The 17,458-nt window shown below is 36.3% G+C and overlaps 1 protein-coding gene across 3 annotated transcripts; it reads left to right on the top strand.

Moving 5' to 3' along the window:
* The first annotated feature begins 1,053 nt into the window (after positions 1-1,053).
* LOC18443061 (Noc2p family) lies at positions 1,054-16,775 on the top strand. Of its 3 annotated transcripts, none has more exons than XM_011628285.3 (15): positions 1,054-1,244; positions 1,552-1,763; positions 3,986-4,115; positions 4,899-4,956; positions 5,871-5,991; positions 6,092-6,143; positions 6,287-6,381; positions 9,559-9,624; positions 10,812-11,327; positions 11,742-12,044; positions 13,755-14,081; positions 14,643-14,849; positions 14,977-15,066; positions 15,152-15,330; positions 16,411-16,775. In XM_011628285.3, exons 3-15 carry the CDS (start codon positions 3,989-3,991, stop codon positions 16,586-16,588), a joined length of 2,319 nt encoding a protein of 772 aa, XP_011626587.1. In that variant the 5' UTR covers positions 1,054-1,244; positions 1,552-1,763; positions 3,986-3,988; the 3' UTR covers positions 16,589-16,775. The 3 variants fall into 3 exon arrangements, with proteins under 3 accessions (XP_011626587.1, XP_020528553.1, XP_088713641.1); XM_020672894.2 differs by having other exon boundaries at positions 1,058-1,256; XM_088857515.1 differs by lacking the exon at positions 1,054-1,244 and having other exon boundaries at positions 1,538-1,763; positions 4,899-5,522.
* The last annotated feature ends 683 nt before the right edge of the window (positions 16,776-17,458 follow it).

Genomic DNA, 17,458 nt, shown 5'->3' on the forward strand with positions numbered 1-17,458 from the left:
ATAAACCCGGACCCGACGTGGGACCCGCAGAATACATCCGAACCGGGATCCAAAGGATGGACTCGACCCAAATCTGGGTATGAGTTCAATACCCGGTAGGTCGACTCTGGGTCAAAGTCTTGAACCACATATTTTCGGGTATTAATTTATGAAAAATAGATAAACATCAAATTAGAGCCTACCTTAAAAATTTCAAAATATATGAAAAATAGATAAAAGTTTATATAGAGCCGAAGCTCTAAACAATCAAATTAGCGCCTACCTAAAAAGTTTCACTAAAAGAGGTTATGTTGATTCTTAAATATCCTCAAATTGATCATCTTGACATCAAGATGCATGAACATGAGAGAAAAATGGATTTCAAGTTTTGAAAATAATGTATTTTGTAATGCATTTTTGGACCGTCAATTTTCAAAATTTTTAAGCTTTCATAGATATGTGGATCTACACAATTTTTGAAGCTTTAAACTTTATAAATAAAGATGAAAATATATTCTAAGGTAATAAAAAAAATTTCCAATATTGAAACCACATTTCTCTTACGCTACTTTAATGTAGGCTCTAATTTGATTGTTTAGAGCCTAGGCTCCGTACAAACCACGCCCATTTAAATATGGTATTGCACCAATGAGACCATATATCTTTTAATATAAAGTGAACACAATTCCTTGCAAGTATTTGATTTGAAATTTGATTACTTGGATGTGTCGTGATAAAATTTATTTTGAAGTTTGGGCTTGATAATGGAATAATTGTAGCCTTCCAATTTCACATCCATCGGTCAATATTAATGCGATCACCTTTTATAAAAAATAAATAGCCTCGTTATATATTTTCTTTTTAAATATATATATTTTAATTTTCGAGTAGGGGCTGGGTCCGGGTCCCTGCCGCGGCCTGATAATAGGTCCGGGTCCCTACCCGGTCCATAATGGGTCCGGATCCCTGTCTAATAATGGTTCTCCAGGTCCGACTGGTTGCAAACCCCAGTACGCTAGGCCCGGCCCGCCCTGCCCTCTCTCTCTCCTATTGCCCCACATTGGAGTCTTTCTCTCTCACTGACCTTTCTCTCCCTTCACCGTTGCTCAACTACTTTCTCCCTCCAGAGAGCAACCCGCCTCCTCCCTTCTGGACAAAGCAGAAAGACTGCTTATTAACGAGCCTTCTTCCTTTCTTTCATCTCTGTTCACTTAGATTCGCTTTGGTTCTTAACGAGAAAATACCACAACGCCTGTAAAATACCGGTAAGTTACAAGGTCAGTTGGGTTTTCTTGTCCCTTTATTTTATTTTTGAGATTCATCTGGTATATTTGGTTTCAGCTTCTTCTTATTCTATTTGTCATTTATTTTGTTGTTTTTATCCATTTTTTTTTATTTCTAAAACCTGCTGTGATTTGTCAGGTATTGGGATGTTATGGGGTAAAATGATCTTATTGGGATTTTGGTCATTATTAAGCTCCTTAGAAGGTTTTTTTTGTTTTTAAATAAATGACTGGTTCGATCACAAAATGAAGAATGCCATAAGCACTATTCATTTAATCAAACTTGCAGCGCTAGGGAAGGGCGGGCGGCAGCTTTCAGTGAAAGTTGGGGGCATAAAACCCGTGCTTCATTTCTACCTACAACCACAGCAGCCCCTCTCGAAGAAGAGAAAACCCGTGAAGCCTGTGAAAACCCTCGGTTGAAGAAGAGAAAGACACCCACAGCAGCATTTGCTCCATCGCCATTATCATAGAGCTCGAAGAGATTGAATCCACCAATCCGTGAGTTTTTTTTTTTTTTTTTTACTTCTTCAGGCCTCCAAGAGAGAAATAGATACATGTACGAGAGAGAGATGTCTTATAGAGAGTGAGAGATATCTGAGAGAGGGAAAGAGGTGATTTTCTCATTAAAAGATTGAAGAACAACTGTGGTGGACAGCAAGAGAGAGAAAGGGCTCCAAAACCCATTTCTGTACTGACAATCTATTTCCTCTGCTTGCTGCTTATTCAATGATTCATACTGAGAATGGTTTGTCCGCCCTCAAAAAGTTGCTAAAATTTGATCTCAGACTAATCGGAATACCCCCAATGGCTCCCTTACTCTTCTGGATATTTTACCAGATGGGATTCTTTCATTGTCTCACCATATGAAACCCATATTTCTACTTGATTTTTGGAGCTTTGGGTTTCTTTTTCAGTCTATTCTATTTCTCATGGTCTCACAATAAAAGCCAATGTTTTTTTTTGATGTTGGGAGCTTTGAATTTCCTTTTGGGTCATTGAATAGATGATAATTACTGGGTTGTTATTAAATTGAGCTGAAAATTCAGGAAATAATTATTATTTAGATTGGGTTTTTTTTTTCTTTTATACTGTTTTATTTGGTGTCCATCCTTGCTTTTTGTGTTTGGTTTCAAATTCAATTTTGTTGGAACTTATTGAACAGAATGAGAATGAAACCTAATTATAGTTATTACGAGTTCATAAATTAGACCCTCCATTCAATCAATAAAACTTTAATCATCAAAGAAATAATTTAAATTTCTTTGATAGCGTCAGCGAGCTATACCCTATTAGTAACAGTGAAATTTCAGTGGTTCTGTAATGAAAATTTCCATTATTGGAAAGAAAATTGTGCATGAGATTTGGAAGGTGTAATTGAAATCTACCAATCGAATGGTTCTCTTTGACATTGTTTTCTTTAAAAATAAAATTGGATTTGTTGTTACAAATAGATGGTTTGGATATTGTATGCCCTGCTTTCCTTCTATCATTACTCGTGTCTTCTCATTATGCTCTCTTTGAATTTTGTTTGTTTAGCGTTGATGGTACCTTTTATTTGTGCTTTTCTTTGCGTTAGCTGAGTGACCAAGATATTTGATCTCGAAAACTTGTCTGGGAATTTATTAGAGGGATTAAAAGAAAATTTCAAATTTTTTGGTGTGCTTGGAATTTCAATTGTTGTTGGGTGTCTTCCACTCTTAAGTTACACAGATATAAGAACAAATTTCAATCTTGACTGTACATATTATAAGAAATGCATTAGGTGGGTTCTTGCAAAAAAATTTCATTCAAGATATGCATTTTGCACATCAAATCAATTAAATACAAAATGAACGGTTTATCAAACAGTTTATCAAACAGCTTTCCCATTGCCAAACATGTGAAATTACCAGCACCACAGTTTATCAAACAGGGTTTCCAATTTTCATGCAAAGTCAGCAGCTGGGGTGATTCCCAAGGAGACTGCAGTGAAAGTTATCAAATGCAACCTCAGGGTTTTCCTATGATCTGAAAAAGTTCAAGTGGTGAGAGAGTAGAGGAAGAAGAGGAAATTGAATTTTTTTTTTTGCAGACCACCAAGTTCTCTCTCTAGCGTTTTCTCCTTCTAATGGATCCTTTCTCGTCGCTTTCCACTGTGTAAGCCAATTCCTTGCCTGCAACCCACCAACTCTTCCCTGTGTTGCCTGGAAACCACACTGGAGAGTAATTATTTGGTGATCAAATTACTGAGAAGATAACCCCTTTGAGAGTTTCAAAACTGCTTGTGGCGTATTCAAAATAGCTTATCTGAAGTCCAAAACTGCCTATCTGGTGGTTTTGTTCTCAAATTGTTGCCTTGTGGCTTTCATGGCGACGTTACTTTGTGGTTTTTTGTCAAAACATTACGTTGAAATTCTGGGAACCCATAAAAACATTGAAAATTTGTTGCTTTTTCTCCAATTGAAAATTTGATACTCTCTTCCTTTCTTCAGTGGAAAAACCACCTTATATTTTCGGACCTGGAGCTTTTTGAGGGCCAAAACCACTTTTAAAAAGAGGAGGATCGGGTGAGAAAGCATCAGAGAGAGAGGGGAAAGTGACAAAGCATTAGAGATAGAGAGAGAGTCGGTGATGGTTTCTGTGGCTCAACCATCCCTGCAGCTGTTATGCACCTGCTGAGTGTAGGTTAGTGCTAGTTTCTGATTTATTTTAAATTTTCATATTTTTTTCAATTTTTGCAGGAAATGGGTAAACTTGGGAAGAAGGCGAGGAAGTTTGCCAAAAAGAATCTTCAGTCTGTGTTGAGGAATAGACGTAAAAACAAGGCTCTGAGAGAGTCATTTAAAAGGAAGAAAGGCAATCGTCAAGCTGGTACAGGTTTCTGTTATTTTTATTCCTTAGTTACATACATAGCTTGTTATTTTGGTGATTTTCTTTTTATATATTAAGCCTTTGTATTTTAGGGTATACGTGCTTCTTTTTTGACATAACTGTCTTTGTTATAAGTTTTGCTACTAATACTATATTAGATGATAGGACTAATCCGAATGTAGCAGTTAGGGAAGTAAAGATGCTTCTAGTTCTTTGATTTCAAACTCATTTCTTAGTTAAGAGTATGAGCTAGTCACAAAGAGTAAATTGAATATCTGCTTCCATTTAGGTAGCAAGTTACCACTTATAAGAAAAAGAGATAACAACTTGCAGTGTTCTATCATGTGGAAACTGTCACTGCTTGGATGCATTTCTTTTGCCTTTGATGCCTGGATGTTATGTTACAAATAATTGCAAATATTTATTTTTCACTGTTTAATTTGGCACTTCTCGACCTTTCTTCTGCATTAATCTTATTTGTGAAAAAAAGATAGTGTTTGTGCATTGATTGACACTTTGTGTCACTTGATGGAAGCTGGAATGCTCTTTATGTCAAAGAAAGAGAAATACGGGACTAGTATGTTCTAGATGGAATTACTTTGATGTGGCCCTTACGCTTAACTTTTTCATTTATGATCAATGGTTTCTTGAATGTCTAGATGTGTAATAATATGTTATATGGATTTTGAACTTGTTGGAATTAAGAGTCTTGAACTTTAACAGTGTCATTCTAAATTGAACTCGGTGACTGAACATAGTTGTTGATTTTTGTTGTAACTATAGGAGAAAATAGACCTTCGCCAGACCAAGCTACTACAACATCAGACCAGAATCTTGAAGGGTAAGAAAGTAAACTCTTCTCTGACAAACATTGTGATTATGTTCGTCTGAATTTCTTATATTTAGGCAGTGTCATGTTGTCATTATTCAAATTGCTTTGTGTATGATACTGGTGACATGCATAGCAATGTGAGATAGCTAGAAACACATTGCAAGTAACTTATTTTGACTTTGTATGAGTTTTAATTATTTACAATTATTTCTCTGAATTTGTAGCCATGTACTTATTTATAGAATGTTCACTTCTGTTCATTTATACATTTTAGAAGTTAAAATGTAAGAGAAACTGCACTAACTTTCTATGGAAGCTTTAGCAATTAATATAGAAAGTGCTGTTAAAATGGTATCCAAAAATTATACTCTTCAACATCAATAAATTATGCTGCTCTACCATTTAGGTTCATCAAGTGCATATTTTATGTGGTTTGCGTCAAGATCCTTATTTCACTTTTTCTATTTGCTTTGTGGGGCTCATTTTTTTGCTTTTTTTGAACAATGTGTGTGCATATGGTGCAATGATGATGATGTTGTGTGCATATGGTGCAATGAGCCAGTACTTCTGTTAAGGTAAAATATACTGGAATGCCAAGGACTACGGAGAAACCATGTTTCTTGGGGTTATCACTGTCCAGTGAAATAATGGGTAGTAATGGAACCAGAGTGGAACTCACCAGGACAAGACAGGACCCAATGGTGGGCTTTACTCTATGTCCTTCATCATCCATTATCTCGGTGATGATGATGACGACCCTATGGACTACAGATTTTTCCTAGTCCTGTCTCCTGAGAATTGTAATATGCTTTTCCTTCTGTTGATAAGCTTTAGCAAAAGATGCCTAAATTATAATTTCCTCCTGAAATAAGTATTTTTCCATCCAAAAAGTATTGTTTCACTGTGTTAACTATTGTTTTCAGGAATATTGAAGGCAATATTTTAGATGGCGGTGTCTATGATATTTTTGTAGATAATTCAGGCAGTGAAGATGACCACCATTTGGAAGATGAGGATTCAGAAAGTGATGGTTTCCTCTCAGAGGTTTGGTAGACGGCTTTGTTAAATTAATATATAGTTTATAATTGATGATCTCTATGCATCATATGAGTGAATGGAAATAACCTTCTTAAGTACTGTTCAGGATTTGAGCTGCCCATATGTATCTGAAGATGAAATGGAAGATGAATTAGAAGGTTGGTGTATTTATAAGTGTTTTTGGGACTTTGGGATTCCTTAAGCTTTGGAAAAAAAAATTTCAAGAATTCTTTTTTTTCTTCAAGGTTCACTGTAATGAGTCGTTCTGGACATATTTTTATTGTTATTGAATTTATTACAGATGAGAATAGCTCTAGTGCTTTATTGGGGCAAAACAGGACTCTTCGTATGGAAATTGCCAAGCAAACGTGCATACTGGAGAGATTAAAGGAAAAGGTACTGGCTAGTTTGGCTCCTTGCATATGCAAACGCAGGTTTTAATTCATATCCTGAGTATGCAAATCATAGGACATGTGAATCCTGGATATTGGAACAAAGTTGTCTGGATATCTTCTGGGAGAACCCAGGATGTGCAAATCCCCCGTTAGAATTATCTGTTTATAGAGACTGCACTTGCTATTTCTTTATATTTTCAGGTTAAAAAAGGTCTCCTATTATTTATTGTTCAGATGAAATTCGAGACTGTTCATAATGTTACTCTAAACCTTAAATATATAGGCTTTTCATTGGTGCATTCTCTCAATTTGAAATTATCTTAGACACACATAACTTTCAGGATAGAGGCCTGGCCAACAATGCCAAGCTGCACTCTGCCCTCAACAATCCCCAAAGTCTCTCACTTGTCTCCCTCTCTCCCTTGAGATCTCTCACCTATATCCCTCTAGCCGAAAAATTATATCCTTCCGAAGGAGCATATATAAAATTATATGGTCCCTCAACAATTGCTGTCTATAGAGGTTAGCTTTATGTTATCCCTACACACAACAACAAAAAAATTATCCTTATCTCTCTCTCTGTTCTCAACCTATCTCTGTCCTTATATCCTTCGCCCCATCTTTCTCTCTCTCCCAACTACAAAACCCTCTTTCTCTATCTGGGTTGATGGGTCTGCCGATGATCCATCGAGTATGAAGAAAAGCCATTATTAAAAGTTAAAGTATAGCTCTTGCAAGTTTTTCCCATGGAGAAGAGCGACCTTTATCCTAAAAGTTTTGTCCAAAAATCATTGTGCTGTCCCCAGCCCTTGCCAGTTGGCAATTGCAGAATTAGGGAACAAATGACTTGCAGAGATAGGGCTCAGAGGAACCTAGGGCACGAGGGCCTGGCCTTCAGGGTTAATCTCTTCTCAAAACCTTCTGCTACTGAAACGAGCTCTATTACTCGAGCCTTACTCAATCAAGAATAGGAAGAAGAGTCACTGTGTTTTTGTGGCTTTGCCTCTTGATCCGGTGAGTTCAGATGGGAAAATGGCGATGGAGTGCCCATGAAGGTTTGGTGGGGATAGATGGTCTGGGGGTTTACGACTGGAGAGGTCAAAAAGAGGTTATGGGTTGAACGTCAAGGTCATTGAAAGCGACATGTATAATACATGGAGTGCAAAATGGAGGAAAAAATTCGGAGGATTGAATGACAGCTTTTGGGTGAAAGGGAAAGATGGTGGTGGCACTCTGATAATAGAGAGAGAGAGAGAGTGAGGAAAGAGAAAACGAGTATAGAGAAAAACATAAATGGGGAGAGAGGGAAGCAATCAACGGGTTATGTGCGGCCCAATGCAAAAGCATGTGTTTGCAAACTCATGTTTTAAGGAAAAAGTTTATATACGGTTGCTACCTTAAAATGTAGAAATACAGATGCACCTCAAAAATCCATCAAAAAAGGTTGTTTTAATGTTGAAAATCCCTCTAATTGATCATCTCGACAACGAGATGTATGAATATGAAAAAAAAAAAGATTATGAGCCCTAGAAATAGTGCATCTTGCAACACATTATCAAGACCGTCTGTTTTCAAGAGTTTCATATGTTCATAGATCTACTTGTTTTTAACCATTTTTGGAGTTTAAAATTTTATAATTAGATATGAAAATCAATTTTGAGATAATCCTAAGAATTTTTTACACCAAAATTACATGTTATGATAAAATTTGGAGGTGCACCTTAATTGGATTGTTTAAGGTTGCAACCTTATAGAAACCACAAATTTAAGTAATCCTTTTTCTTTCTTTTTTTGGATTTAGTTAGCCCGCATTATGAAGGGTTCTGTGGATATTAATAACTTTCATATGGGTCTCAAAAAATATGTCAAATGCGATTTCCCATCCCATATCCTGTATAAACCTGGCTTTGCATATCTTAGGATCCCAATGGGGCATAAAAATGCTTTTTCAGGTGGTCAGATGTTAGCTTAAGAGAAATGTTCTATTAAGTTAATGTTTGTCTTTGGGCCTTATTGTACTTAGTTGATGGACAAGATTGGAAAAATGTGCAACTCAAATTATTTTGGACATGAGTCTCTTATTCTACTCATAGATTTGTAAGAAAATTCCAATCATCATCATTCTTTGACAACATGTATCAACTTAGGTCTTATTTGTTTTGGGCTGCATTTTAAGATTGGTATGGTTAATGATCAAGATTGAAGTTGGAAAAACACATATGCAAATGCTGCAACTTTCTTTAATCTTTTTATGGAATAAAACATTGTCTAGAAAATAATAGAGGGATTAAATCCCTCGTTCATGGTCAAAATTTTTTTTTCATACGAACTCTGGCCTTCTGGCAATGAAAGCAATGTTGAAATAGTTTTAATGGAGGATTATCATATTTTGCTTAGATTTCAAGATGACATTGAGTCAAGGGAGATAAGGATGTGCATATGCAACTTTCTTTAATCTTTTTATGGAATAAAACATTATCTAGAAAATAATAGAGGGATTAAATCCCTCGTTCATGGTCAAGAATTTTTTTTCATTCGAACTTCTGGCCTTCTGGCAATGAAAGCAATGTTGGAATGGTTTTAATGGAGGATTATCATATTTTGCTTAGATTTCAAGATGAAATTGAGTCAAGGGAGGTAAGGATATATAACTTACATATTATTTGTTGGAAATTGGGACCAGTGGGTTGGAAGTGTTATTGATACATAAAGCTATTGTATTTGATGCCCTTTTATGTTGGGTTTCCCTCTTTATTTTGCTTCAAAAATTTACCCAGTATCATCTCACAATTACCTCCATTTTCATATTGGAAGGTTGGTCCTTCAGTGCTTTGTGGGTAACCTATGGCATGCTATGGGAAAAATTACCTTTTCTGCTGAATATTCACCTAATATTCGTGACATGTTCCCATGTACATGTCTATTCAGGAACTTGTAATGTGCTCTTCTTGTGAAGTGGTCTATTTGAAACTGTACCATATTTCATTTTCATCAAATATCCCCACTTCAGTCTTGCTTTATTTTCCTGTCCAATAGTACTTTTTCTTTTTGTTTTTATGAATAATTAATATCATTAAAGCAAGCAATTATTTCTGCCCCATATCACAGACATAATATAGAATCTATTTTCCATTTGTCAATTAAAACCTGCACTATAGTTGGCTTTTCATTTTTTCAGGATCCTGAGTTCTCAATATTTTTGGAAAGTCGCCATGAGGAGCGTCAGCAATCCAATGAAGAAAATGTAAGCCCCATGACCATATTTCTCAACTTATATAGCAAGAATGGGCACTGAATCAAGCGTCTGATTATTTCTTCTATGAAGTGTGATTCATCATAATCAATACGTAATCTGCCATGGTATTTCTTGGGTGCGATTCTCCTTAGTTCTATGATTCTAAACATATTGAAGAATGATTTAGGCATTGCTTGATTTCCGGGCCAAATTGCATTTTGAGCCAAATAGGAATTTTGTCACCTGCAATTTAACCACAAGGAGTGTTTTATTTAAACTCTTAGTGGATTTTCAATTGCAATTATGCTCCCAAATTGAATTATTTGCAAAACTATTGTTTATTTTGCAATACTTTCAATCCCTCTCTCTCTCTCTCTCTCTCTCTCTCTCTCTCTGCCCCAACCTACCACCACCCTTTTATGACCACTGTCACTACCATTGCAGCACTACCACAACCACTTCACCACTGCACTGCTTATCCATCACTAATTCACCACAATAAACGTCACGGCCACCACTCTCCTCCATGGCCATCACCACCACACCACCCTACCTCCACCACCACTCCTCTTCCATCCCACCATCACATCACCTCCACCACTACTACCACTACCACCGCTATCACATGCTGCCACCACCGCCGCAGTACTACACAACAGCTGTTACTGCACCCACTCCACCAATACCACCTCCACCATCTCACTATTGCGACTGCCACTATCATCACCTCTCGGCATCACCTCACCATCACACTGCACAACAACAAATTGCAATTCAAACTAAAACAATCAGACACCCCTGAGAGAAAATGATAATTGACCAAATTGCCCTGTTGTCAATTAAAATTTGAAAAAAGAAAACTCCATTGGGTGAAATCTGCAGTCAAATGGTGCCTTAGTGGTGGTGTTCTATATAATAAAGTGTAAATTCTGAACCTCGTTCGGCGTTTCATGTAGGCATGGAGTTTTGGATTAGGCTCAATAAGATAGAGAAAGACGACTAATAGACACATATTGATATAGTTTTAAATGCTAAGTATGTCTATATTCATATGCATGTAATAATGCTGATAATGTCGTATGCACTGCATCAGTCACTTATTGCTGATAATTATTTGCTAGCTTTTCATCTTTGTCAGGCCCCAAGTTCTCAGCTTTAAACCCTATTTATGATTTCTTATACATTTTCTATGACAGTTTTCTTCTGGAGAAGATGATGTTAATGACAATGATGGGAACATTGCAGTAGAAAACCCAAGATCACAGCATTACAAGGTTCTCACATCTTCTACGATAGATGCCTGGTGCCAGTCAGTTATGGAACAAAAATTTTCAGTTCTTCCAAACCTCTTGAATGGATTTCAAGCTGCCTGCCATTATGGAGATAATGACCAAGATGTCCTTCGCTACAATGTAATTCAAAGCAGAGGCTGCTTCTACAAGATTTTGATATTTATGCTCAAGGAGGGTGATGGTATCCTCCGAAGATTGTTGGGTATATCCAGTGGTTGCAAAAGGCAAATCATAGTGGATATGAGGAATGTGTCTAAATGGAAAGAAGTAAAACCACTGATAAAATCTTATTTGAGGAGCACCTTGTATCTTCTGGATCAGATGACAGATAACCTGATATTGGCATTCACTCTTTCCCGGCTTAGAGCATCGCTTGTTTTCTTTGCGGCTTTTCCAAAATTGCTGAGGAGATTAATTAAGGTGCTTACCTTGTATTCTGTTTCCCATGCTTTTGTTGTCAAAAATGTCCTTTTTTATTCACCCTGAAAAAGGTCATTTTTTTCTCTTTTATTGGGAACAAATGATGGTTCATTTGTAAGGGTACATGAATATGAGCCTGCCACATTCTTCCCTGTGAGAAGTTTATGCTCAATTTTTTAAAATAACTCTGGTGTCCCTAAGGTTTTTCTTGTGATATAGAATATTTATGATTCTGAGTCTTGTTTTTGTCACTGTGAGGGTAAATTTCTTGTTTCTCACTCGCAAGGAATTGAAATTGTTTTTAATCTTTTCCAAACAATAAAGTTTTTCTGGAGTATTAAACAGAACAGTCATAGGCAGGGTTGTACAGCAGGTTTATTTACGTTGGATGAAACTCTTTGAAAATGCAAGCAGGTTGCACTTCACTTTTGGGGAACTGGAGAAGGGGAATTATCTTTGGTCTCATTCTCCATCATCAGAGACATGGCCATTCACATGAGCCCAGACTGCCTTGAGTATTGCTTGAAGAAAGCATACAAAGCTTTTGCTTCTAACTGCAAGATTGTTGAACTTGCAAACCTTGATCACATCAAATATCTCTCAGATTCCGTTGTTGAATTGTTTTCATTAGATTTGGAGAAGTCCTATCAGCACGTGCTCCTTTCTTTGAAGCAATTGGCCATGGTTGTTCAGCAAGCTCTTAAAACAATGAAAAAGGTAATAATTTCAGTGCTCAAAAGGTAATCTCAGTTCAATGGACTATGGAAAAACATTGTCCATTGGTTCATCACTGTCTGTTGAAATGGACGTCTATGGAGAGAGAACTGGATTGCCCATTGGAATCATGTTGTTTTCTGATGGCTTCTGCTTTCCCCATTCCCCCTTATTTCATGGGCAGTTATGACCCAATGGAATTCGTTTTCTAGATATTTCTTTGCTTTGTTGTTTACTTCCCTTTGGTATTTATTACTCACAACATAAACCATGGCAGATTTCACCTGAACCTATGAGGGTTGTAGCTGTATACATCCATATGCTACTCCTAATAGCTTGGCTTTTGGTCAAAATCAACGAAAATTTTTTCAAATCGTTCCTTGAAGTTGTTCTAAATTTAAAACTGATTTTGGCAAGAAATATTGTCAATGATTACCTCTCAATTGAATCCAAAACCAAACCTCTGGTTTTTCTTTGTAGTAATCATAGTTACCAGAATCTTGCAACCAGGTGGCAATTTGACTTCAGAATCTCGCCTCGGTTCTTCGGTCCACAAATCTTAATAGGTGCACCAAACCATGATCAATCAAACATGGAATCTCGCTCCCATTTTTTGAAAATATCAATCTGAGTTATTTGGGATCCAAACGTGAATTCCCTTGTGGACCATGTTAATGCGCTTTAACAAGTGTTGGGTTCAAGATAAACTTTTACTAGTGGTGGAATGGCTAAAAAACTACTTTGGAATGCTTGGAATTTTTTAGATATTATGGAATGATTGCAAAAATGTTATGGAATGCTTGAAATTTTTTAAACATTATGGAACCCTCTATTTTTTATTTTTTTTTATTAATTAATGTATAAATTGTACTTCTTTATTCAACAAGGATGGGTGTCTAGAACGCCACATAACATCAGGATGGGTGACTCTACTATCATTCCTTAAGTCCGGAACTTAAAATAAGTCTTTTTATTCATTATTAAAAAATCAATTAATCTTGCTTTATTTATTCAATCTAGAAACTTCAGTCAACCTCAACTGTAGTACTTAGGGAACTCTAGTTGATGGCACTTGACCTTGATTCCAATACTTCTGGGGAATTATGATTAAGGGCATTTGATATGTCAATTCCAATGCCAGGGGAACCTTTGCTTAGGGTAGGCGAGAACCTCGAATCGAATACTAAGGGAACCCTGGCTAAACATACTCAAAATATCGACTCCAACATTAAGGGATTCTTGATTAAGGATCCTCTAGAACCTCAAACCTTTTTCCTTATGGAACTCATTTATTGATAATTGCATGCACAGTTCCAAGTAGTTGGGAGCACATTTCTCGAAAGGTGGGAATCTCGATTCTGAGATATGCATTGTACGGATGGTGCTTCCTACCATAGCATGCTTCTAGCATCTCATGATTCCCTGCTTCCGATTCCCAAATGCTCCTGAAATGATCTTGCTTCTAACAACTATGGCTGTAATTACTTTCTTAAATTTAAAATATTTGGGTTTGAACCCATAGCTCAACTGAAAGGTTAACTCAACTGAAAGGTTATTTTGCGTTATGACATGTGGGCTCAAACTTTAGTATTAATAGAAGCATTTCAAACAATGTATTATTTCCAGCACAAAGTTTAACTTGTAATTTGACATTTTCATTTTGGTTCCAAACATAGCCTGTGGACTGACTTCTTCTTTAATCTTTGTGTGCAGGAAATACTTAAGAAAATCCACACTTGGCAGTTCATTAAGTGTGTTGAACTCTGGGCAAAACTTATTTGTGAAAACATCAAAGACCATGATCTGCAACCTTTGCTGTACGTAATTGTTCAGATGATAACTGGGGTGGTTCACCTGTTCCCTGGAGTTCGCTACTTCCCATTGAGACTAAAATGCATACAATTGCTGAATAAGATTTCAATTTCTAGCAAGGTTTTCATTCCCACAGCTTCTTTCATACTTGAATTTCTGGAGAGCGAAGAAATGAGCACAGCAAAGATGCCTTGTGGAGAAGTCTTTGACTCCTCATCTGTCTTGAAGGTTTGAGATAGAATATGCTATCCTCATAACTTCTCCTGTATTAGTTAGTATGGCCCATATTAGGCACAGTTAATTAACTTACCAAGAAACCACACGCCTACACTCACAAATACATGTGTGTGTATACAGATGTGTGTGTGTGTGTGTGTGTGTGTGTGGTATTTTTTATGTGAAGATTATGCATCATGTGGTTATTATTTGCTTCTTTTGGAGATATGCTTTCGCCCTTTGATCCTAGTCAGATTTTGAAATTAACACTTCTTTCTTCTGTGCTGTTTTTAGAATTATTTAGGCCATTGTTTTCTGAAATTACTGAAATACCATTGATCTTTTCTAAATAAATTATATCAGATTCTATTGGATGACCAACGTTTTAGGTGTGACCAAAGTTAATGATTATTTATTGTATGGAAGATTCCTTTTATATGTATTTCAAGATAAACTGAGTCTTTTCCTTTGCCTGCAAATTAGTTTTATATGATGTGTTTGTCAGCCCTATGTGTTGTGTACTTGACATTGTTGTTTTTGTTATGTATGCCTTAGCAAGTGCGTATCTTGCAGGTACCAAAGCATCTGATCAAATCACAAGAGGTCCAGGAAGAATGTGTTCTCTCTGCAATTGAATATCTTTCTGAGCTGTTTCATCAGTGGAGCTATCACATATCATTTCCTGAGCTGGCTTCAATTCCTCTTAATCGATTAAGGAAATTCCATGATGAAACTAGTGATAAGAGTTTCAGGCGTGTGGTGAAGCAGTTCATTGATCACGTATATATTTCTTTATTCTATTTTATTTTAGTGGTTTACTTGCTCAAATAAAATCAGCTTTATAACTGAAAGTGAAGTTACTGAAAGTTTCATAAATTATTATAATGGGTACCATTTAATGTTGCAGGTCGATCGCAATGTTGAATTTATTCAGAAAAAGAGAGATGAGGTTGCTTTTTCACCAAAGGACCATGGAGCAATTGACTCATTTCTTCAGGTTTGTTTTTTGTTTTTTATCCTTTTGAGATCCTACTAGCATTTGTTTTTTGCCTGGTCTGTTCTGAAGTTCTGGATTTTCACAGGTTGAGAGTAGTGGAACCAGTCCGACTAACCAAAAAATCGAAAAAGTTAACAGAACCAGTCTTACCAATCAAAAAGAAGAAAAGAAAAAAAGTGGTGGAACCAGTCCTTTCTCTCAGTATTATACCTCTGTTTTGCAAAAATCAATCTCTAGGAAGGCAGTGTTGCAGAACAAACTGAGGTGAGGCCCTGATTGTTTTCATTTAACAGGACATAGTTCCAAAGTTTATTTTTTATATTCCTACAGCTAAATAACCTTAAAAAAATAAAAAATAAAAAAATTAGGAAAAAAAAAAATCGACAATTTTTTGGGAGGGTAACAACTGTTTCAAGTTTCATTATGTTTTGAATCAGCTTGGGGTGGTGGTTTCTAAATTTTGATCTTCTCTTTAAACATAATCAAGTATTCATGCATTTATGTAGCAATAAATACTAAGTAGATATTTGTATTTTCTAAAAAATCCAAACTCTGTAAATTTTTTTCATTGTGAATTTTCTAGATTTTCTTCCGGTATGTCAGAAAAGATTCTGTTCCTGCTTCAAAAGGCAATGGATATTTGAGAGAAAAAACTTCTGAACTGGATCCATACACCTTTTGCCAATGCTTTAAAGTTTTGAACTTTTCCCACATCTGACTGTGCCAAGACACAGGAGTTTTATCATCAAAATTTTCGAACTGAGTTTTTAGACAAATTTTGGATTGTTTTGCAAAAGTACATACGAAGAAAAAATGATATTTCAGACTCACAAATCTTCTAAAGTGATTTGGGACTCACCTGATAATTTATAATACTAAGTCCAAACCTAACTCTTTCCCATGGCAGTGAGCTGATCAAAACAGATTCTCAGTTTTCCATGTGTTTTGGATGGTATTTAGAACATTTCATTGACGACAGTAGCTATTTTGTGTCACTTTTTATCTTCCATTCTTGATGGACGAATAGGTAATTGGTCACTTCAAAACAAAATTGATAGATATATTCATACGCATCAAATATTTCTCTCTCTTGATGACTTGAATAAAATTGTAGACAGCTTTCTGTTAAATGTAAAGCCTCATTTGGCTTGTTACTTATTAGCAAAGCATGCCCATTTAGTTCTTGGGTAAGTGTCTTATATGCAACATGTTTATGGGAAAGCCTTAACCACTGGCTTGTCTGCCATCTGGCGGAATTCCAGCTTATGGTCTTTTGCTGCTTTGTGTTAAATTGTTAATGGCCTTCTGATTTACTAATTAAAATTCTTTTTCCATTTGTCTCAGTTCTAAGCCTGAGCCATTGAATAACTCAGAGAGATCACTTGTTGATGTTTCCGGAGAAGCGCTCCTCAATTCTAAGGGAAAGTCGAATAAAAGCCAGTGGGTTGAAGGAGATGTCGCTAATGGTCGCCATGGGAAAACTTTGAAGAAAGAAAGAAAGAGGAGAAAGATTGGTGCCTGAGGACTCTAGTTGCTTTGTTGCATATCTCTCTCTCTCTCTCTCTCTCTCGCTCAATATCTATTTCAAACCACACGAGGTACTGATGTAAAGAGATTGAACGTGGGTTCTTTTTGGCTCTGAACCCACAAGAATTTTGTACTGTAGCTTAATTGATTTTATTCAAGTCTTGGTAAACTCTTTAAGAACCTCCAATGGATTAAGTCTGACATAAAGAATTGGGGTTGGATTGTTTCTCAAAAAAAAAAAGAAAAAAAAAAAGAGTTTGACTTAGATTGTCTAAGGTCAAAAATAAAACATATAACGTGTGGGAACCAAGTGTTCTGCCATATGATTTTAGTCGGTCTGGATCAAGTCTGGATCACCTAGTTTCATGATAAACTTGCTCACTCTACAGAACCCGGTGAGTCCATAAGAACTATATGATTATTATTTCCAATAAGGAACACAGATCGGTCTAGCCTGATTTGCGATTCGGATCAGCATTTCCCAATTTGGACTGTCATTTTTTATGCCGGCTGTCAACGTGTTGACAATTGCAAATGTTTCCGGGTTAAAGATAATTAAGATTAGAGGTCTCCTTGGCAATTGCAAATGTCCCCGCTTAAAGAAAATTAAGATTAAAAGGCTTATGTTTATGGATCTCTCTCTCTCTATCTCTAAAAGAGGAACACAAACGGGAAAAAAATAAGAGGGACTTCAATACAATTAGGCATCTTTATGGATTTGGAACAAGATCTCTCTCTCTCTGTGGACTTCGGGGGTATAAAATTTCAATTGTGACCTACTAATTGGCCGTGCCCCCAACATGGGCGCAAAAGGATGTGCAAGTTCTTGTATCTACGACGTCCAATGAAAATTGGTACTTATAAT

This window comes from Amborella trichopoda, chromosome 2, assembly GCF_054954075.1.
Source record: "Amborella trichopoda isolate Santa Cruz 75 chromosome 2, AtrichopodaSantaCruz75HAP2 v2.0, whole genome shotgun sequence".
NCBI lineage: Eukaryota > Viridiplantae > Streptophyta > Magnoliopsida > Amborellales > Amborellaceae > Amborella > Amborella trichopoda.

What these genes read in the sequence shown, in the direction of transcription:
- LOC18443061 (XM_088857515.1), top strand. Translation starts at nt 5,335, where the DNA reads ATGCTGCTCTACCATTTAGGTTCATCAAGTGCATATTTTATGTGGTTT. An exon ending in ACTCCTCATCTGTCTTGAAG is followed by an intron (nt 14,082 to 14,642) that starts GTTTGAGATAGA and finishes CGTATCTTGCAG; the next exon opens with GTACCAAAGCATCTGATCAA. An exon ending in TGAAGCAGTTCATTGATCAC is followed by an intron (nt 14,850 to 14,976) that starts GTATATATTTCT and finishes TTAATGTTGCAG; the next exon opens with GTCGATCGCAATGTTGAATT.